This window comes from Neofelis nebulosa, chromosome 8 (assembly GCF_028018385.1).
Source record: "Neofelis nebulosa isolate mNeoNeb1 chromosome 8, mNeoNeb1.pri, whole genome shotgun sequence".
NCBI classification, from domain to species: domain Eukaryota; kingdom Metazoa; phylum Chordata; class Mammalia; order Carnivora; family Felidae; genus Neofelis; species Neofelis nebulosa.
The window spans coordinates 77404721-77428889 of record NC_080789.1 but is presented as its reverse complement, the minus strand read 5'-3'; the positions used below and the strand labels follow the sequence as shown (position 1 = coordinate 77428889).

The 24169-nt window shown below is 38.1% G+C and overlaps 1 protein-coding gene across 2 annotated transcripts in view; it reads right to left on the bottom strand.

The window, feature by feature from the left end:
* PKP2 (plakophilin 2) overlaps positions 1-24169 on the bottom strand; it is a 94894-nt gene that overhangs the window by 31129 nt on the left and 39596 nt on the right. For both annotated transcript variants that reach the window (XM_058743128.1, XM_058743129.1), the window contains exons 5-6: positions 18783-18990; positions 8824-9001 (exon numbers count right to left, since the gene is read on the bottom strand). In XM_058743128.1, coding sequence (XP_058599111.1) covers positions 8824-9001; positions 18783-18990 — 386 coding nt within the window. The remainder of the gene's footprint in view (positions 1-8823; positions 9002-18782; positions 18991-24169) is intronic.

Below are 24169 nucleotides of genomic sequence, written 5' to 3'. Positions count from 1 at the left end.
TTCTTGGGTTTCTCCCATGTATATAGGAGATATACATTTTATTAAGCTTTTGTTTGACTTTCTCCTGCTAGTCTGTCTCAAGTCAATTTGATTGTTAGACCAGCCAGAAGAATCTTGAAGGGCACAGAAAAAATTTTCCTCTCTATCAACAGACTTCAATGTTGCTTATGTTTACATATCAAATGTGAAGAATTTAAATAATTAACCAAATACATGTGTTTGAAGTTGATGATTCAATTGTCTTTATATTTCTGGAAAAACCACTCTGTAGGCTGAATTATGTGAATACTTCTATCAAGTTTTGGTATTGTTTACACTATCTTCTAGCTTTATATTAAATTATTTTCCAGAAATAAAGAACTACATTTAAATTACAATTTTAAAAAGTAGTTCTGACTTGCTTTGGATCTATATTCTCACACACAAAAAAACTTATTTGATAATCAGGGAAACTAGACCCTAGTTTAAGTAATCTTAATTATTTAAATAATCATCTAGCATTATGCACACAGCTAGACCAAATAAATCCTTTTCTGTCATGAATATTCAGAATAAGGGATGAATGAGCACAAATAAATAGAATGAAAATATATAATTAAGGAAATGCAGATTCAAAAAAGTTCTGAAGTTTGATATCTAGATATGTCTAAAATGAAATTCAGTAACACCATATTTTTTAATACTCAACAAGATAGATATATTTGAATATATTAAAATTTTACAGAGACATTCTTTTTCCAGAGAGTAGGTGTACTGATATTCAGTACAGCACCCCCTCCCACCCCATGACATTACTCTCAACCCTGTGGCTAATTAGGACACAAGACTGATAAGTACAGCTTTTCTTTTTAAGGTAGTTTGCTTTCTCTGACCACTCAAATCCACCCTGGTTAGATTTACAGTAATAAGTGACAATGGAAGTTTCTTTTAAGACAGTTATGATTTTAGTTTATATAATTATATTATACATTCATCAAAACACATTTGCTATACTATGATGTGGAGAAAATGAAGTTTGAGTAATTTGCAAGGGAAATGTGGTAACCATTTGCTTCTCTAACTGGCATCTATGGGCCAAGAATAAGAAAAATCATCCTAAACAAAAAGGCAAAATTCTAGGGTGGTCTTCAATTATGGTGATAAGATTAATATGACTATATTGAAAAATGACAGAGACGAACCAGTAACAGAATGAGGAGCTGAAGATGGAGAGGGACATTCAAACACCTACTCATCCTTTAAAAGCTCCTTCAATGTAACTTTCCAGTTAACTTTTTCCAACCTTCAGGCAACTCAATGCCTTGGTCTTTCATACCTTTTATACTTCTTATCAAATGGACTGTGACTTTTCTCTTCAGGTGCCTGTCTCTCCTACTAAACCTGGAGTTCCTCCAGGGCAAAGATAGATCTCATCTCCCTTTGAAATTTCAGAAATTTAAACAGTGCTTTGAATGTAGCAGGCATTCAAGGAATAAATACAATGTTGGGTAAGAGGAAAGATAGACTAAGTGGTAAAATACCAAGAAAGCTGGACTAGTTTCCTTTCTCAAATTTCTGATAACTGGTTCTGTACTTGTGGGAGAATCACTGTCCGCTTAATTTCTTCAAGAATGAAGAAGGAGACTACTAACAGAGGCTGCCTAGAGATGTTTGTGTTTGGCCCGAAGTGTCTTCCAGAAGTTTGAATCTCACTGCTCTTGGAACAAGCATTTTTCCCCGCCATTCTCTAGTCTGACAGTTTCTGCCATTCCACATGGTCTTACTCCTGTCCACAAGAAGTCCAATCTGAAGTCTGGAGGCATTCTAATTTCTGACCTCTAAGTTATTTCCACCCCTTCTCCTTTAAGAGAACAAAGACTGAGGAAAGAGGGGGAAAGAAATGAAAGGAAGGAAGGAGGGGAAGATAGAAGCCAGGAGAATAATATGGAGGAACAGAGAACAGTGGTAAATCTTTGGTAGAAATTTCAAACCTCCCCTGATAATAACCATTGGTTTTATTTGTCACATCCAAAGGTTTTCCAAAAGTGTGTCAATGAGGGAGGTGGAACATACAGATTTGATAGCCATGTCACATCAATTGCTAAGAAGTTACCCATATTAATTGGAAAGCAGGGGCTCATCACAATGAGTGTGCTTGTAGGAGAGGTGTTAAATCAAAGAAGGCAGCTAATGCTTTTTGGTAAATTTATAATTCTATGATTGTCACATAAGTCTTTTGGAATCTGAAATTCCTGGCAGAGTGTATCCTACTGATTGCAATGAATTATCAAATATTTTAACTGTTACACTTCTCACTCTAAATAAATAAAAATAATTTGAAAAAAAAATTCTCCATTCAAAAAAAAAAAAAAAAGAAAAAAGAAATGAAGCTTTGGAATATCTTCCAAGAAAACAAAGGAATTGTTTCTTCTTTGAAAAGGGATGTGTATAGAAAAAAAATATGCTTGTATCCTAACTATCCACATTTTGATGGTAATTAACAGAAATTCAGATCTGGTGGTGTGCTGGTAAATGTTTATTTAACAACTAACTTTCTAGGGGCAAGGGAGTTGGGAGACCTCTGACTTGCAGCATTTGCCAGTTTCTATGGTATACATACTCCCAGTGGCTGATTTCAAGTTACCAACATGAGGTCACTGCCTATGGAGTTAAGAGATGCTGACGATCGCTTTTGCTGGCTCTAGCACAAGGTAGAGGGTACACTTTTATGTTTCCTCTCCTACCTTGGATTTTACTACTCTTAGGCTTGCATAATATTGTATAAGAAACCTAAAGAAAGCGCTAAGTCCCATGGAAAATGCTGCTGCAAGCAGACGTTAATCCTGTATGTAAGAGATCTGACACCTGACAAGTATGCTGTACCTGACAGTCTCTCTGAATGATAAACTCTGCAGGTGCTCCTGTGTGAATGCAATCTCGCTGAGGCAGCTCCCGGTGGACAGGGCCACTGCCACAATTTCATCAACAAAGCAAGTGACTAATTCTATGCCATTGTTATATGCAGACCAAGGGAAGTCCTTCTCAAAACTGATCTCAGTGTCAAGTTAGTAAAGGGACAAAGTCACTGGTGCATGCAGTTTTTCTCCTAAGTAGATTGAAAAAATTTAGCTAGGCTAACCTGAGTCAACCATAATGCCAAGGATACTGCTCATGTGGCCAATTCATTTTTGGCTCTTATACTCTCTGGGGGACAGAATACCTCAAATAAACTTGTAGCAATTAAGATATTTGCTAACATTTATGACCTTCTTATTCAGCTTAGATTCACACTTGTTAGAACCAGTCAACACCTGTCTTAAAATCTTTTTTAGAGAAGCTGTGGTCAAAAATAAGCAACTGCTCAGCAGACACTTCTATTGTCATGGAAACTGAGGCTATTTGATTGCAGGTTCCCTAGAGGTCTTCTCTTACATTCTGCGCATTTGTCCTAGCACAGGTCCTAGAGGCTTTTATACTCACAATGACAACATCTACCCTGATTTGCCTACAATGCCATCTCCTCTCATGGAAATTTCTCTCATTTCTTAGGCTTCACCCTTTGTACCTTCTCTGTTTATATGAAACGCAGTGTAGAGTTCCACTTGCACAGAACTTCTAAAACAAAAACAAGGAGACAGGGATACAGTACTTTAAGACTTGAATGTGACTTTAAATTGGCCTACCTACCCTGTGAGGTTACAAGACTGTAAAGGGCAGACGTTTTATCCACATGAGCACAGTCTGTAGAAATGTGACAAACATTAATGTATTCATTTATAAATGTATTTGGCTTTGGAGACAGCCTTCCTGGATCAGAATTCCAGCTTTGTCTCTTACCAGTTACATGACATTGGGGAAAAATCATTAATCTAAGCCCCTCATCTACAAGATAGAGAAAGCTTACTTTACAAGGATTTGTAAGTTAAAGAATACACTGAGAAAATCCTAATAAAGCATTCAGAATAGTTTCTAGAACCTAATACACAATAAATGTCAGTTATTATTATTGTAAATTAGATATACAGGTGAAATAAGAACAGATACTTAAGCATATAATATGGCATTCAATTTTGTAGATTTTTTGCTATATTCTGCTTCTGAAAGTAGTTCAAATCAGTGGTTTGGATTGGTTTTGCAAACACTGTTTGAAATGGTTTCATACTGATGGGAGTGTATTCAGCTATCACATCTTCTGGAAAATGTGTGTGAACCAGGGCACTGCTACACTCTGACCATGCAAATCTTTTATTCTTCATTGATAAGGGGAAACTACACAAAGAAATTTGTTACTCACGTTTTTATCTTTATATTATTCACCTTCTCAATACACCCTTCCCATTGATATTATAATTCTTCTTCACACAGAACTCATATTTCTATCCTCCCATACTAGCTAATCTTGCTTACAGAAGAAAAAAATTAACTCCTTAAGATGACCTTCAAGGCCCCCACAATCTGGCCTTAGCCTATGTTTCCATCTTCTGTTTGATCACTTCCCATCACAAATTTGATACTGTTGCCAGACTTGATTATTCACTCAGTTCATCATTTTTTCATTTGCTCATTCATTTATTTTTTTAATTCAAATACTTTATATTTGCTTACTATATGTCAGAAACTTTGCTAGGTGTCAAGGATTAAAGATAAACAGAATGTGTAGACATGTTTGCATTTGTAGAGAAATGAGCTCAACCTGCAAAAGAAGAGGAAGCAGAGAGAAGATAGAAATTTTAAAAAAGGGTGAGGGGCACCTGGGTGGGGGCCCAGTCCATCAAGTGTCTAACTCTTGATCTCGGGTCAGGTCATGATCTCTTGGTTCATAAGATCCAGTCCCACGTTGGGCTGAGTGCTGGCAGAGGAGCTGCTTGGGATTCTTTCCCTGTCTCTGCCCCTCCCCCATTCATTCTCCCTTCCCCCCACCCCCCCAAATAAATAAATAAACTTAAAGAAAAAAAAAACAGAGTGAGTCCCAGGGATGCTGAATTTCTGTCCTAGTCCTTGAGGTCATGGTTCCTCGTGTACTTCCTTCACTTTCACAAGTGACTGTCAACATATCACCCACATGAGCCAATGAATCCTTATTTGGCTTGAGTGAGTTTGAGTTGAGTATCTGTCATTTTGAGTTGAAAAAGTCCGGATACATCTGCCACTTTAAGAACTCTGATGTACACAGCCAGGCAAGGGGAGCTACAGAGAAATTTTGAGATGCAAAATGTTTTTAATTTTTTGAGTGTTTATTTTTATTTATTTTGAGAGAGAGAGAGGGAGGGAAGGAGGGGAGAGAATGTTAGCAAGGCAGGGGCAGAGAAAGAGAGAGAGAGAGATAATGAATCCCAAGCAGGCTTCATGGTCAGTGCAGAGCCCGATGTGGGGCTCGAGCCCACAAACTGTGAGATCATAACCTGAGCAAAAATCAAGACTCGGATGCTTAGCCGACTGGGCCACCCAGCTGTCTCCAAAATGTTTTTATTTTTATTTACTTTATTTATTTATTTTCCCCCCAAAATGTTTTCAAGTAGAACAAAATGTGTTATTAGGTCAAAAGTGCAATAAAAAAGCAGTTCTAGTGAACTGTACAGAAGGACAGATTCAAACAGATCATATAGGCACCTCTTCTGCTGTTCAAGAATTTAGTCCTTAGTCCTTAGAGAATTTCTGACTATTGAAATAATCCACCAAGGCCTAGTTCATTTGGCACCCCTTCTATAGTGTCTTTCAGATCCCAGTCAGCTGGCATGAATTGTCCTTTGTTCTGCATTCCTGCAGCACCTCACTTGCACTTCTGATACCATGGCATCAGAATCACCAGGAGGGCTTGTCAAAACGAGATTGCTGGGCCCCACCCTGAGAGTTTCTGATTCATAAGGTCTGGGTGGGACCCAGGTGATGCAGATGCTAATGCTCCAGGGGCCCACTGCTCTAATAAATACATTTCACTGTAGCTGTGTTCTAGTGCTTTTACTCATCTGCATTCCCTACTACATTAAAAATCCCCAAAAGATTTTCTTATTCATCTTTGTAAAATTCTCAGTAGCTAACATAATTCTTACACAAAACTGGTATTTGATATGCATTACTGTGTGATTAACTTTGGAGATTAAACATTTTACCATGATAAATTCTCTCAGTTACCATCTAGATTCCCTCAAAAATGAACTGTAACTAGACAAAACAACAAAAGGCAGAATATGTCCTGACCTCTCATGGGCTGTCTAATTTTGATTACATCTTCTGATTTCTTTTAATCCTTGCACATAAAGAACAATGATTATTTTCAAATACAAGAAAGCTTGAGATGCATGATTTTAAAGAAGTTAAAACTAGCATTTTTCTTTCTCCTGCATGTGTTTCTATTTTCTCTTGATTTAGCTGGCATCTGACAGCCCAAAGGAGAAAACAACTCAAGCATTTTTTCATCCCACTATTTAGAAATGCGGCTCAAACTAACTTCTTTAGTAGCTGTTCTTATGGTAAAATATTCTGTTCCTTTAGGCTTTGTTGCCTTACAGCTATTTAAAAACACCTAGGAATAAATTTGACCAACTAGGTAAAAGACCTGTATACTAACAATGATAAGACATTGATTAAAAACAAACTGAAGACACAAATAAATGAAAAGATATACCATACTCAGGAATTGGTAGAATTAACATTGTTAAAATGTCCATTCTACCCAAGGCGATCTACAAATTCAATGCAATTCCTAGCAAATTTTCAATGGCATTTTTCACAGAAATAGAACAAACAATTCTACAAATTGTATGGAATCACATAAGATCCCAAACAGCCAAAGAAATCTTGAGAAGGAAGAACAAAGCTGGAGGCATCACATTCCCTGATTTCAAACTATGTTACAAAGCTGTATTAATCAAAATAGCATGTGGTACTGGCATAAAAACAGACACATAAGTCACTGGAACAGAATAAAGAGTCCAAAAATAAACTTGAGCATATACAGTCAATTCATTTGCAACAAAGAAGTCAAGAATACTTGGGGAAAGTGGTGAAAGGAGAAGGGAAAGAGAAAAGGAAAGATAGATTCAGAAGAACTGAAGAGACATTTTTCTAAAGAAGACAGAGATGGCCAATAGGCACATGAAAAAATGCTCGTTACTAATCACCAAGGAAATGCAAATCAAAATGACATATCACCTCACACCTATTAGAATAGCTATCATCAAAAAGATAAGAAATAACAAGTGTTGGTGAGGATATGGAGAAGAGACAAACCTTGTGCTGTGCCTGTGGAATGTAAGTTGGCACAACCAATATGGAAAACATTATGGAGGTTCCTCAAAAAATTAAACACAGAGCTACCATATGATCTAGCAATTTCACTTCTGAGTATTTATCCAAAGAAAATGAAAACACTAACTTGAAAAGATATATGCACTCCCATGTTCACTGAAGCATTATTCATAATAGCCAAGAAATGGAAACAATCTATGGAAACAATCTGAGTATCTACTGACAAATGAATGGATAAGAAAATCTGGTATATATACGTGGAATATTATTCAGCAACAATAAAGAATGAAATATCTCCCCTGGCAACATCATGGATGGACTGCCTTATGCTAAGTGAAATAAGTCAGAGAAAGATAAATACTGTATGATCTCACTTATAAATGGAATCTAAAAGAAACAAAACAAAAACAAAAACGAAGCTCATAGGGGCTGGCTCAGTCAGTAGAACATCTTGGGGTTGTAAGTTCAAGCCCCATATTGGGTATAGAGATTACTTTTATTTATTTTATTTTATTTAAAAAAAAAATTTTTTTTTAATGTTTTTTTTTATTTTTGCGACAGAGAGAGACAGAGCATGAGCAGGGGAGGGGCAGAGAGAGAGGGAGACACAGAATCCGAAGCAGGCTCCAGGCTCTGAGCTGTCAGCACAGAGCCCGATGCGGGGCTCGAACCCACAGACTGCGAGATCATGACCTGAGCTGAAGTCGGACGCTTAACCGACTGAGCCACCCAGGCGCCCCTAGAGATTACTTTTAAAACAAAACAAAACAAAACAAATAAGCTGATACAGAGTACAGATTGGTGGGGTTTCCAGAGGCGGGGGGGGGGGGGGGGGGGAGGGGTGCAAAGTGGGTATATGTGGAAAAAGTTACAAACTTCCAGTTATAAAATAAGTAAGTCCAAAGAAAACCATAATGGAAATAAATTTTCATATGCCATAAATAAATAAACAAACATATAAATAGGTCAGTCAGTCCTGGAGATGTAACATACAGCATGGCAACTATAGTTAATAATACAATACTACATATTTGAAAGTTGCTAAGAGAAAAAAAAATCATAAAAGTTCTCATCACAAGGAAAAAGAATTTTGTGACTATGTATGGTGATGAACATTAGACTTATTCTGGTGACCGTCTGTAAAATATACAAATATCTAACCGTTATTTTGTACATCTAAAACAAATACAATTATGCTTTAATAAAATATAACAGAAACACTAGGTTTACAATTATTTTTTTAACCACATCATTAAGTTAGATTTTAATGAATTAAAAATAGCATGGAGCCTGCCTTAAACCCTGGGAGATAGGGAAGGCCACTCTGTACTTCTGGGTGTTCAGGTTAGATCTCTGTTTTATTGGAACTTTATCCTCGCTCTTGTGAACTAATGTGGGTAGCTTCTGGAATCAAACATGCCTAGAAACAACATTCTGTTCTTACTTTACCTCTCTCATTGTCTCTACATTGTGCTTCTTATATTTAGAGTGATCTTTATAATTCTTATAGGACCTCTAGGTAGTGGGGTAGAGTTTTAGAAAATCTGGATGTAGTATATAAGGTACACAGAGGAAAGACCTGTAGAGTGGCATTACCTTAAGCATCCTGTGACGTTGTAAAATATATCAAAATCGAGCAAACCGTTTGCTTTGGGGTAGTCTCCTTCTGGCCAACCAGAGAAGGGGATGATGATATTCTCAGTCAGGATGAGCAAGGCTTCTGTTATCATGAGATTCTTGAGTTTGTCATTAGATGACAAATTCCACAGCAAACCTAGAAAAACAAAGAGTGCTATCAAAACAGGGATGGGTCAAATAACTGCTGAAAAGAGGAGTTACAGCCAGCACTCCTAGGGCTGTGGCTAGGTATTGGAGGGGGGTGGGGTGGGAGTGAGAGAGCCCCTTTCCCAACCAAAAGACTTGGTTTAGAGTTCTTTAGATGGCAATGAAACTGATCCATAATCAGCAGGGGTGGGGTGGGGGGAATTATGATATAAAATTATGCAGGTTTAAATTAATCAGGAATGATAATGGAAGCCAGAAATCCTTAAACATTTATTGCCATTTCTCTTAAATGATCCTACCGTTAAGCTGACCTCACATACATAATAAATTCTGGTCTCACCAACATGAAGGCCCGAAATGACCCTACTGCAATAAAGACTTCAATGTTTTTATTGTTATTTATTTAATTTTGTAAAAAAATATTTTATTTTTTTTTTAAGTTATCCCTACAACCTATGTGGGGCTTGAAATGCACAACCATGAGATCAAGAATTGAATACTCTACCGACAGAGCCAGACAGGAGTATCCCAAGATTTCAATGTTTTTTGTTGTTGTTGTTTTTAAATGTTTATTTATTTCTGCAGGAGAGACAGAGCATGAGCAGGGGAGGGGCAGAGAGAGAGGGAGACACAGAATCTGAAATGGGCTCAAGGATCTGAGCCGTCATCCCAGAGCCTGATGTGGGGCCTGAACTCACAAACCGCAAGATCATGACCTGAGCCAAAGTCAGATGCTTACCCAAATGAGCCACCCAGGTGCCCCAAGATGTCAATGTTTTTAATGTTTACTTATTTTGAGAGAGAGAGAGAACAAGAGAGCAGGGGAGGGGCAGGAAGAGAGGGAAAGAGAGAATACCAAGCATGTTCTGCGTGTCAGCGCAGAGCCTGATGCGGGGCTCCAACTCACAAACCACGAGGTCAGGACCCGAGCCAAAATAAAGAGTTGGATGCTTAACATACTGAGCCACCCAGGTGCCCCAAGACCTCAATGTTTTTAAAGGGTCATATAAAGGGAATGTCTCCCTCTGCCTCCTGCTCCCCACTACCTGAAACTTCCACCTGATATTTGCCTCCCAGTAACAGCACAGATGGCCTACAGAGCCTTTGCTTATACCCATGCCTATCACCAGTAGGCTGATCAACATCGCCAATTAATATTTATTAAATCCTACCCAATGACAGACTTTATGTCCTCCTGGAATTTACGCTGGCTACCTCATGTATTTCTTATATTATAGTTTGTTAGTGAAGGAGATACAAGAGTATTTTTAACCTATCTACCAACATGTATGGCCTAAACATTTGTCTAAGGCTGGTACCACATTTACTTATTGAACTTTCCCTTTCCTCTCGAAACTTCTCCCCTTAACCCACCATTAAAGAAAAAGGCCATACAAGCCAACTCAGAAAGAAATTAAGATAATAGAATACTGTACTTTCCAGGGCATTTGTGAGACAGAGCCTGAGGCTGGGTAGTCAGAGAGGATACAAAGTGGCACATCCATTTAGGATTGGTTTTTCTTACAAATTTGGCATTCAAATACTTCTGATTCAGGGGAAGGAGGGCACACCTCCTGCTTGCTATTCCAGTGACTCCCAGCAGGTGTCAAGTTGCATTGCCTTCTTTCATACCTCAGCAAATGACTAACTCCCTAGCATCCAGGAAGGCAGAGAGAGGAGGTAGAAAGAGATGGGAATCTTCATTTTCTTCCCTACTCACTCCGCCATTGCCCAGTCAGTAATTCTCACTTTTAAAATGTACTCTTTCGTCTGCAAATGAGAGAGAGGAAGCACAGGTATACAGGACAGTCTACCTTATGAAACAAGGAAAGGTGCTTTTGGTTTTTTTGGCTGAATTACGTGGTGATATCACCTCCCCTGATTTAATGACTGAAATAATTGTACAGGTACAGGTTGATAATTATTCAACCATAGTTCTATTTGGACCACCATTTAGAACACTCTAGGCCAGATGCAGCCTTTTGACCTTAATCAGTTTTACTTAATCAGTTTCTGAAACAACAATTTCTGAAACCAAACTTCCACTGCAGCCTACACAGAGCTACAGTCAGATGGGGCGACACTGGGTCTAGTGTTTTCTGAGGGCTAGCATTCTGGCTCAGGAGGAGGTCTTTTCCTGGTCAAACTAGCATTGGGGACTAGTCAGGAGCAGTAGCAGTGTCCCTGGGCCACAGATTTTGCAACACAATGACTTCATTCCTCCCACTTCATCTTGAGGGGCTCTGGATGGGGGAGTGACAGAATACAATTCCAAGGGTTGTTGAAAACAATTTAGAGGCAGGTCTAAGGTGGACTTGTGGTTTCTAAGCTACTAAAGAAAGTTAAAAAGAAAAGAGAGAGAGAGAGAAAAAAAAAAAAGGTTCCTGCTTTAAATAAGCAAACAAATTAATAGTGCCTGCCTGCCAGAGGCTTAAAAATGTGAAGCATGATGCCATTTCCTCTTTTAAAAAAGGACCACACAGGGCACTCAAAGGAAAAGTATAATTTACAATAAAAACCAGAAGAGGATTAATCTGAACAAAGGGAGTGGAATTTCCCTCCAACAGTCAACGTCCTTTATAACTTGGTATCCAGTATTATTTCTATAAAAGTATCTGGTTTGGGAGTTTTAGTATAATTTTTAAATTTTTAATGTAGGGTATTATATAGAAATGTCATGCCTGCCAAATTTTTGTATGGTACAAAGCTAGGAAGGAACTTTTCACTAGAGATTCAGGATTAAACAGTTATACATTCTCCCAACATGTACATACAACATCAATAAATGACCAATTACAAATTGGGAAAATACATATGACAATATGAGACAAGGGGTTAATATCCTTAACATACAGAGTTCTTAAATATCATTAAAAATTCAATTGCTAGTAGAAAAATTAACCCAAGCTAAAAAATATTAGAATCTAATACACATAGGAATACATTTTCTCTAGTAACTAAACAAATGTAAATTTAATAGCTAGGTATCATTTTTTGTGACTATATGAAGGCAAAACCAGAACTAATGAGTGGAAATTCTAGGGAAGGAGATTCTGGCTCAATGAAAATGCAAACTTCTAAGAGAGCTTTGAAGGAAACAGAAAGATCTGCTGTAAGATCCAGCTCTATCGCTAAGACTGCTAAAAATGAGCTCCTCCTTTATCAAAATAATGACAAGCGGTTTTTATCCCAAAGCTAGAGTGTTAGACTAGACTAGCAGTTTCCAAATAAACCGAGCGGCATATCAGAATGACATATTCTTGGGCCACATTCCAAATTTATTAGCCAGAATCTCAGAATGGATTTTAGTAATTTGTATTTTAAAAATGATTCTTGGGGCCTTTGGCTGACCCATTAGGTAGAGCACGCAATTCCTGATCTCAGGGTTGTGCCCTCGAGCCCCACACTGAGCATAGAGAGGGCTTGAAAAAAAAATGATTCCCATTTCTCGCATTGGGTAATGAATGGACTAAAGGACCCTTAATACATATTCATTTCAATGACTAGATTCTAGATGACCCGATATAACATTAGGGTTTAGGTTTTCATTGGTCTCACCTTTAACTTCCAGTCAATTTATTCATAGTGCCTAAATTTCTATTATTAAGTTCTTTGTTGCAGGTGATAAGCCTGTAATTTTCTATCTCTAAGCTCTCATTCTAGCCAAAAAGAAAGAAGTGGATTCTGGTAAGGGATATACTTTGAATAATTAGCAATTATAAAAGAGATAAGAATAACTGCGTTCTCCAGAAATGTATTGCCAACTGTGATTTTTGCAAAAAACAGCTAATTTTAGTAGAAGGATCTTATAAGATATTAAAATCTGTGTTTTATTAATATTGCCTTCTAGGAATAGAAGTAGAGTTATTTAACAAACTCTGCATGACAATGAGGTAGCAAAAATTACATATATTATGATTAAATGAATCCCTATTATCAGTACAGAAGGAGAAGAGGAGCAGGAGGAGGAAGACTGGTTCATTTTAATCTTATTTTTCAAAGTGATCACAGACCAGGAGGAATTTTTTTTTTTTAAATAATTTCCCTTGCATGGATATACTTCTTTCACCTAAGTTTTGTAAGCCTTCCCTGAAATATCACACTATTGCAAAGGCCATTTAGTCTAAGTTATATACAAACCCAAGATAACTTGTTGCACGTTACAAGTGCAGAATAAAATAATATACAATTATTTTTAAAAGGTGCATAACGAATATCTTATAGCAAAATGTTTTTGCTACTTTATTAAAATATAGCAAGCCAATGAAATATTTCCAAAAAACATGCAGAGGTCAATATGCATTTTTAACAAATTTTATTGCCAATCATCCTGACTCTTTCTTATGCAACATGAAAAGAGGCACAAGAATCTCCTGCTTCATTCTTACCAAGTCAGAGTCCTACTCACTCCTGCAAATGCTCATTACTCAGTGACCTTGGAGATGAGCCTCTGAGACCAGTATGTACTGTTCTCATTTCAATTAAAGTACACTAACAGGCTCACTTGGTAAGGGAGGGGGAACAATCTCATAGAGGGAACGTCTTTGATCCTTAAGTCTTTTCATCTGAAAAGGGAAGAGCTTCCCTCCTAGGCTGGTACTGAAAATGCCAGGAAGGTCAGTGAGTTGACGTTCTCTCCCAGCAGAACAAAGCGCTGATGCCTTTTTTATGCATATATAGAAATCGGATGGTTAATTTTTTTTATAGCTTGGCCAGGAAAATCAGGGTCTTATCTGAAAACAAACCTGATCCTTTTATTTCTCTTAATTGAGATATTCCCAGGTCATGAATCTCTTTTTTTTATATTCAATCAGCCACAGATGTTGAACAACTTAGAGGAGTAGCAAAGTTGTTATTGCGGTAAACACACAGGCATGAAATAAGTGGCATCCTAATATTAAAGGATGCAAAAGTAGTTCAGAGATGCCCCTTCTTTCAAAACCCCACTGGGGGGGATGAAGTATGGAAGGATGGCATCTGAAAATCCTTCAGAGGAAAAGACAGCTATTGAAGGGTGAGGAGGGTTCACCAGGTGGTCAAGGTGTGGAAAAGGATTTTAGTCCAAGACAACAGCAGAGACAAAGATACCAAGACAGAAAAGAGACACAGACAGACCAGCAAATCCTTTAGGATTTCAGAACCTGGGCTGGGAGGGTATGAGAGGAGACATTGCTGCCAGTGGCCACCAGGCTCAGATCATAAAATCTTTGTGTGGCATACTGCACAGTATAGACTGTATCTTAGAGGTAATGGGGAGCACAATGGGACCATATTTTCCTATCAGCAAGAAATCACTAGCAGAGTAGTGGACAGACTGGGAATGTGCAGAACTGAATCAGTGGGCAGGTAAGAGGCTACTGCAATAGTAGACCAGAGAGGTGAAGAGGACTTAACCAAGTCAGTGGCAAGTGGAGACAGAGGAAGGGTCAGAGAGGAGTGAAGGAGAGCTCTCTGATAGGAGATCCTAAAAGACAAGTCTTTTCCCAAAGAAGTGTAAAAATGAATCACTCTCTGCCTCCAAAGAGGGAGGTGAGAGCCACTTTCATACAGCAAGACACCCAGATAGAGCTGGGTTGAAATAGGGCTTTGTTCTGTTAGCTGCATAATCTTGGGCAATCTACTTAAACCCCACCGAGTGTCACACTGATCATATGTAAATTGTCAATAATGCCTTATGGAGATGACTGGAGGGACAAAGATGAAAAATGGAAAGTCCTAGCTTAGTGACTAGCACAAAGAACAGGCTCAATAAAAAGATATCCACAAAATAGACAAGAAAAGATTCATATGTATGGTTATTCGCTTTGTGTTTCTAAGCAAAGATATAAACATGTCTACATTAAGTCAACAATTTATTTCTGAGGCCCAGAAAGCACTTACTTAGCTGTTCTATTAATAGAGCTAAAGGAAGTTATTTAGAAGGATTTGTATCAAACACTCAAGTATCGACTCAATTCAATTAGCATGTAATGAGCCCCCTCGGGAAGGGATGCTTGGCTTGTACTAGAAATCCTGAGAATTGCACAATAAACCTCCACTGATCAGTTCTGCACATTATGTAAAGATAACTGAATGGTTTCTATGGCATTAATACCACAGAATGTTCTCTGACCATAGTTTCCTATTGCCTACAAAAGAAGGGGAAGCATGGTTCAATGGATTACTTCCTCAACACACACCCACACATCCTCCCAAGCTCTCTAGATACAATATACCTTAACATCAATACTCTATTATCCAACTGCCTCTAAAAATGACCAGCAGCTTCTTTTTGCTTTGCTAATGATGTTCACTTTGCTGGGAATAATTTTCATTCTCCTTCAAAACACCAGTTCAAAATGTATCCTATCCTTATTTTAAAGTCTACAATGAAACATATCCTTTGGAAAGTTTTTTTTTTGTTTGTTTGTTTTTTTTTTACCGTAAAACAGATTATCTGATTCTCTCTTGTGGTTGTCATTACTACAGTTTAATGAAGGAAATGTTAGGTTCCAATTGTGAGGTTTGGTTTTCTTTTTAAGTGCCAACCATCAAGTAACTGTTCATGTTTTAGTAGAAAGAAAAGAACATCTACAACCTTTCTAAAATGATTCTCATTGCCTGGTACTTGCAGGCACCCCGTAAATGCTGGCTGAATGAATGAATGAGTGAGATCCCTCTTAATTTCTGTAGGTGTTTTAATATAAGTCATAGTTATGGAAGGAAATTTCTCATGGGACATGACAGCGTGCTGGCAGAAGGATAGCAAGGTATAACCCTTCATATAGTTTTATAAAATTAAAATATATCAAGATAGAAAAATACGTGATTACTTTAAGATATAAATGGGCAGAGAAGATAGAATGACAACATTTTTAAAAACAGAAAAAAAAACTGTTGTATAATAAATTGCTGTGTATTCTGCAGAAGTGTAGAATATATTCAACTTATAACAAAATGTATGGAATACTTCCTTCTAAAATAAACAACACTGTCCAGCATTATCATTTAAAAATACTTTTATATGATATATTGAAAAGGGCTGGGGCCTTACTTTTCTCATTTATAAAACCAAGATTTCATCACCTAATAATACCTAAAAATACCTTAAAACCTTTTGGCGATAAATTAAAAATGTACGTATACCACCTAGGCCCCTGAAGATACTTAAGGAAGGTTTCCGCAAGGCAATACCACCAACGGTTGCACTCAGTAATGCTCTTGCACTCGGGAACGTGTGCAGGGAGCATCAGCAGGGAGCTGACGGTGACAGCAAGAGGGCTAAGCTTGAACATCAATGCACCCTTTTCTCCTCTACCACATGCACTATTCATTTAAATAAAACTAGGTCTCTCTTCTCCACATTTCAAGGATTACTAAAACTGTTGCTTTAATTCTATCAGATTATTTCATTCTTCTAATCTATTGGGCAGAAAGAAGATATTTATTTGTTCAAATCAAGATTTTGAAATATGAAGTAAAGAACTAGAAAAACGCATCTGGCCACTCATCTTTTTTTCTTCTTTTTAGGGTGCAAGGATGAGTGGGCTAGGGAGCTGGTATTTTGGGGGGTCCAGGTAATGGAAGGATTGGGAAATAACATTTCTTGTATTTTGACTAATTTGACTAAACTAATCCTCTACATAAGGACACTATTTGATTCCCTGATTCACTTTCTTTGTATACATCCAGCGAGTGGATTATTGAATAAATAAAACAAATAATTGGGTGTGGTTCTTACTGAGTCTCTTCAGAATGAATGCCTTGTGCACTTGAGGCAATACTGAAATCTTACACGTTCTCAAATCACAAAGTTGGCTGTTAGTAAACTGATGCAGAATTTCCCTGTGGTGAGTACTGTAAAGTTGTAAAAACATGCAAAGTTGCAGAGTTTTTAATTTAAAATATTGAGCAAAAGCCTCAAAATAATTTCCCTTTCAGGAAAAAAAAAATTTTAACTTGACTTTAATCTGGGGTTTAACTCAGAGGGTGACAATGTTCTTTGAAAGCCACCTCTCAGATAATAATGAACCCATTAGCCATTTGTTTGGGGAAACTTAAGAAAAACAGATGACACCCTATCAAAATAACACCAGCATTCTTCACAGAGCTAGAACAAATAATCCTAAAATTTGTATGGAACCAGAAAAGACCCCAAAAACCAAAGCAGAAGGCATCACAGTCCCAGACTTCAAGCTATGCTACAAAGCTGTAACCATCAGACAGTATGGTACGGGCACAAGAACAGACACTCAGATCAGTGGAACAGAATAGAGAACCCAGAAATGGACCCACAAACGTATGGCCAACTAATCTTTGACAAAGCAGGAAAGAATATCCAATGGAATAAAGACAGTCTCTTCAGCAAATGGTGCTGGGAAAACTGGACAGCGACCTGCAGAAGAATGAACCTGGACCACTTTCTTGCACCATGCACAAAAATAAACTCAAAATGGATGAAAGACCTCAATGTAAGACAGGAAGCCATCAAAATCCTCGAGGAGAAAGCAGGCAAAAACCTCTTTGATCTTGGCCGCAGCAACTTCTTACTCAACACGTCTCCGGAGGCAAGGGAAACAAAAGCAAAAATGAACTACTGGGACCTCATCAAAATAAAAAGCTTCTGACAACAAAGGAAACAATCAGCAAAGCTATAAGGCAACCGACAGAATGGGAGAAGATATTTGCAAATGATGTATCAGATAAAGGGTTAGTATCCAAAATCTATAAAGAACTTATCCAACTCAACACTCAAAAAATAAATAGTCCAGTGAAGAAAAGGGCAAAAGACATGAATAGACACTTCTCCAAAGAAGACATCCGGATAGGCAACCGACATGTGAAAAAATGCTCAACATCACTCATCATCAGGGAAATACAAATCAAAACCACAATGAGATACCACCTTACACCTGTCAGAATGGCTAACATTAACAACTCAGGCAACAGCAGATGTTGGCAAGGATGCGGAGAAAGAGGATCTCTTTTGCATTGCTGTTGGGAATGCAAGCTGGTGCAGCCACTCTGGAAAACAGTATGGAGGTTCCTCAAAAAGCTAAAAACAGAACTACCCTATGACCCATCAATTGCACTACTAGGCATTTATCCATGGGATACAGGTGTGCTGTTTTGAAGGGACACATGCACCCCCATGTTTATAGCAGCACTATCAACAATGGCCAAAGTATGGAAAGAGCCCAAATGTCCATCGATGGATGAATGGATAAAGAAGATGCGGTAAATATAAATATATATAAATATATATAAATATATATAAATATATATATATATATATATATATATATACATATATATATATATAATGGAGTATTACTCGGCAATCAAAAACAATGAAATCTTGCCATTTGCAACTACGTGGATAGAACTGGAGGGTATTATGCTAAGTGAAATGAGTCAGTCAGAGAAAGACAAAAATCCTATGACTTCACTCATATGAGGACTTTAAGAGACAAAACAGATGAACATAAAGGAAGGGAAGCAAAAATAATATAAAACCAGGGAGGGGAACAAAGCATAAGAGACTCATAACTATGGAGAACAAACAGATGGTTACTGGAGGGATTGTGGGAGGGGGGGATGGGCTAAATGGGTAAGGGGCACTAAGGAATCTACTCCTGAAATCAGTGTTGCACTATATGCTAACTAATTTGGATGTAAATTTTAAAAAAGAAAAAAGAAAATTAAAAAAAAAAAAAAAAAGAAAAACAGATGACATAACATACCCAGCTGGGTACACTGTTCTACATCCTTCAATATTCTGTTAGCAGTACCTGTTATTTGCTTTTTAGTCTCCAAGTCTCTAGTTTGCTTCAGCACCTGGAGCAGCCGAGGTACCCCGTTGAGTTCAGCGACCTCCAACTTGTTGTCATTGTCTTCAAATACCAAGTTTCGCAGGGCCCCACACACGGCTCGCTGAACATCTTCATTCTGAACTTTTAGGAGCTGCAGAAGCTTGGGGATGCCACGAAGCTGATTAACCTGGGGAAGAAGCAGATGTGTATTTCAGATATTTATTCTGATGTAGCATTAAAGACATTTGTTGTAATATGAATGAACAGATGAAGTTCACTAATGTCAAGTAGAGTCCCCATCAGACAGTAACTGGGACACAACCTGAGGCTCACTGCATACAATACACATCTGCTATAAGGCAGTGCCTGCCTCTCTTGGAGGAGCTAACAATACATGTGAGAAGACTGAAACCTATGAAAAAATTGAAGGGGAAAGTAAAGTGATAGGTGGGTAAGTGCCAGTTAAGTGGACACAAAGAGTTAAGCTATAAAAGTCTTGAGCATACAGGTCATGTTCTCACGGTTTGTGGGTTCAAGGCTCATGTCGGGCTCTGGGCTGACAGCTCAGAACCTGGAGCCTGTTTGGATTCTGTGTCTCCTTCTCTTTCTCCGTCCCCTCCCCCACTCACGCTCTGTCTCACTCTCTCTCTCAAAAATAAATAAACGTTAAAAAAATTTTTTTTTTTTTAAGTCTTGAGCATAATGAAGATGAACAGAGCTGGAATGAGAGGAGTAAGGAGTTTTATAAAAGAACAGCAGAATTATATGAACATTTCATTTTTTTTTTTCCAGGACAGAACTTTACAGTCAATATAAATGGACAGATCTCACCATCAATGGTAGAAATAAAGATTCATTTACCATGGCACTGGTAGTAGCAATGCAAACTAATCCTAAATGCCAGCTATTTTTATGATCAATTGCTTAGGGTATTTAAAAAGCTTCATATAAAAATTATGCAAGCTTCTTAATTTAAGTAGATAACTTTACACTTTTGATATGCTATTTAAATTTTTTTAAATGTTTTTATTTATTTTTAAGATAGAGAGAGACACAGCATGAGCAGGGGAGGGGCAGAGAGAGAGGGAGACACAGAATCTGAAGCAGCAGTCTCCAGGCTCTGAGCTGTCAGCACAGAGCCTGATGAGGGGCTCGAACTCACAGACTGTGAGATGATGACCTGAGCTGAAGTCAGACGCTTAACCAACTGAGCCACCCAGGCACCCCTTGATATGCTATTTAAAAAATATCTCTCGGGGCACCCGGGTGGCTCAGTTGGTTAAGTGTCCAACTTTGGCTTGGGTCATGATCTCACAGTTTGTGAGTTCAAGCCCCATGTCAGTCTCTGTGCTGACAGCTTGCTCAGAGCCTGGAGGCTGCTCCAGATTCTGTCTCCCTTTCTCTCTGCCCCTCCCCCATTCACACTCCGTCTCTCTCTCTCTCTCTCTCTCTCTCTCAAAAATAAACATTAAAAAAATAAAAATAAAAAAAATTAAAAAAAAAATAGAAAATATCTCTCCCATCCAAATATGCAAGAAAGGGCATGCTGTCTATTAGAGAAAGGTTGAGAAAGGGTTAGCACTAGGAAAAGAAGAATAAAAATAGATGGTTTAGATTCTGAAATGTATGGCTGTTCAAGAAGAGGTCAAATCATGGCAATATGAGCAATGTGACTATATACTTTAGGCTGCAAATATTATCTAAAGAAGTCAAGAGGTGGACATGGGGTGGCTGAAGCAAAATGTTAAGTTGTAGACTGAGGGCTTTCCTTCTCATGGGCTTCCACTGGCATCTGATGCAGAAATTTTAAATTAGTAAGAACTTCTGGTAAAGATGTCAGTCATTTTCACCATCTTAATGCAGAAATTTTTAGGAAACACTTATTGTTGTGAATGGGCAGGAGGTTCCCTTTCAGCTGAAGTTCATCACTTATGAATGATGCCCTAACTGCTTCACAGTTCATGCTCTGGTGCCCAGTAATACCTTTTCATATTTTCTATGTATCATCAAATTTCAGCTTCCCTTTCATAAACAGATAAATGAGATTTAAGACATAATCTTCCAATCTTACATCTTTCTTTGTTAGGACTGGGGAGAAGACTAGCAAGGCAAGAATAAAAGTCAAAGTTTAAAAATAATAACCATAACAACAACAACAACAACAACAATAATAATAATAATAATAAAACACAGATAATGACTCTCCCACCCACTTCTACCATTAGAAGGTGTTGGCATAGTGTTAAGAGTTTCATTTATGTTATCTAATTAATAGCTTGTTGAGAACCTTACGAGAGAAGTACTCTTTTGGTCTCTTTGAGGCTTTACTAGTAATAATGAGGAATAATACTTCCACTTACAACTCACTTCAGAGGAGACATGTGCAGAACAGGGCACGACTGGTAAACTGGCCACAGCAATTTTGCTGGGCTACGTCTACAGCCATTCTAATATATTTGTACAAAAATGCTACTGATAAAGATTTCTTAGCTGTCAATTAATTCTGGTCCAGTAAATCAACTACTTGATCACTTCATCTATTCCCATTACTACACTTCCTTAAGAGCAGAAAGGCACATTTTAAATTGTCTGTAGTTCACATGTTTCTCTAATTCCATCAATTTCTATTTCATAGTTAGGTTTTAAGTTGGTTAAATGTACACTCCACAAACTTCATAAATGCCAGCTATACTAAATCTTCACAGTAGCTGTAGAAGCATCAGATGCAGAAAGAAAATCCTGTTTGTCCTGCAGGTATTTTGCGAGCTTTAGAAATATTTTCTTGGTTGATTTATAACTCCTAAGTGGCCTTCTTCAAAATATGATGGGATGTGGCTTACCAGTCATATTGCATTTCCAGATGCGATGATAGAATCAGTGAGAAGTGGCATGTGGAACTGGACTCGGGGGCTTGGACAGCCGGCTTTGCTTACCCTGTCACCTTCACCCCTTGGGCTTTCAGCACTTGCTCCAGCCCAGAAAGAAGGCATTGTGGACACACCATGCTCAGACAAACGTAAAAATCTGCTACAGCTCTAGTCACTGTTGAATTTGACGCCCTAGTGTCTGGCACCTCTCCCAAATTTATAAATAGACTTAGGTTACTTTTATCCATCTTATTAAGCAGATTGATACAAAATCAATACCAAATGCAAGAAGTTGATGACATTCTCCTCATTGCATCGATCTAGAAGGACAGTTGGCGATGGATCCTATACACATTATTATTTTTAAAGTCTATTTTTGAGAGAGAGACAGAGCGCGAGCAGGAGAGAGACAGAGAGAGAGGGAGACACAGAATCTGAAGCAGGCTCCCGGCGCTGAGCTGTCAGCACAGAGCCTGATGCGGGGCTCGAACCTGTGAACTGTGAGATCATAACCTGAGCCGAAGTCAGTGGCTTAACTGACTGAGCCACCCAGGCGCTCCAGATCCTGTACACATCAGAACCAACGCCAAATGTACTGTCCTTGCCCCTTTACATTCAGGGAAGCAGATGGGATGAGAGAGGTGGCATGTATTTCCCAGTTATACTGAATCCTCAGGGGATTTGTTCTCCCTTTGGGAAAAGGAAAAGAAGAAACAGACTAACATGAATATCTCAGAACTTCAAAAGACCTTTCATTTGAGATGGTTTCTAAATATATGGAAGGGCTCTATTCTGATTCTTCTTCCTGCCAACTATAAAATAAATGATGAGGATTCTGGTGGCAAATAAGCAGAAGGAACAGACTGACTCCTTTGGGGCAAGGGCTCCCTTGTGCCCTGGTGCCCTTGCTCTCACTTGCTTCCTGTTGGGAATGCTCTGACCACTCTGCCTCACTTCTGGCAAAGCCCTGCTCATCTTGCATGAGCTGGCTCAAATGTCACCACCTCTGTGAAATGTCACTCCCCTTTTCTCTTTTCCTTCCCATTAGAATTAATCACTCCATGAAAATTGGTATAACCTTTCAGGAAGGCAATCAGCAGTAAGTGTCAAAAACTTCAAAAATATTCTCTTCTAATAACCTTCATTAGGAAAGAATTTGAAATGCACACACATGTAATTGTAAATACAGTATTTATTTGATTTTTAATAAAATTTATTTATTTTTGAGAGAGAGAGCCTGCACAAACAGGGGAGGGGCAGAGCAAGGGGGGGGGGAGGAGAGAGAGAGAGAGAGAGAGAGAGAGAGAGAGAGAGAATGAATATGAATGAGAATATCCCAGGCAGGCTCTGTGCTGAGTGTGGAGCCTGGCATTGGGCTCAAACCCACGAACCATGAGATCAAGACATGAGCCAAAATCAAGAGTTGGATGCTTAACTAACTGAGCCACCCAAGCACCCTGTGATTGTAGTATTTATAATAGGGAAAAATTTGAAACCATAAATGTCCAAGAAGACTAACTAGGTAATGATTGTCACAATCCACACAGATTGAAGTTTCCATGGGAGAGGCAGAGTAATGTTAGAACTGACAGATATTTTATATTGGTCATTACAGTTCCCTCACCAGTCAAATGGAGATTATCTAAGATTAACAGTCTGCATGCTAGGTACATAGCAAAATATTGCTAATGTTATGAGAAAATGCTTATTGTACAGTGTTACTAGAAAAAATGTATAAAATATCTATGTATTTCCACTCAAACACAGACATAAAGAAGGAAATGAATTTAGGGAGTTTGGAAGAAATGATGGGCATATAAATTATGAAAGTTGCTTGTTATTTTGTATTTTTTTAAACAAGCATATATTTGTGCATGCTTCTTAAAATAAAAGCAAAAAAAAAAAAAATCCCTACAAGGAAAGCTACATATTCAATTTGTAAAAAGTCAGAGAACAAAACTAAGATGGTAACAATATTGGGGAAGTGTGGGTATGTCTCTTTTTGTCTGTTTCTTAATTTCCCAAATTTTGAGTAATGAATTCGTATGAGTTTTATAAGATGCTGCAAGATAGTTATGGCAGTCAAAACTTCGGTGATGAGATCTGAAGCAGGAATGGAAATAAGGTCAGTTTTAGGAGGGCCTTGCAGATTAAATTTATCCTTCCTCCTAAAGGCAAGTGGGTGCTGAGAGGCGACTGTATCAGTAGTGGGTTAAAAGTGGAGGAAGGGAAATTAACCAGGAAGTGGCTGAGTTAACAGAAAACATGGTGATAGGGATTAGCATAGTGGCGCTGAGTAGGGAGGGAAAGAGGTGAGTAGATTCAAGACACTTTTAGTAGCAGCACTAAAAAGTCTTGAAGACTGCATGAATATGAATAATGTTGAGAGGTAAGAATAAAAGAAAAGTTGAAAGTCTGTGTTCAAGTTTTTGTGTCATACCACCTGGGTGAACTACCACTCACACAGGAAATAATATGTTCAGATTGGGGCAGGCATTG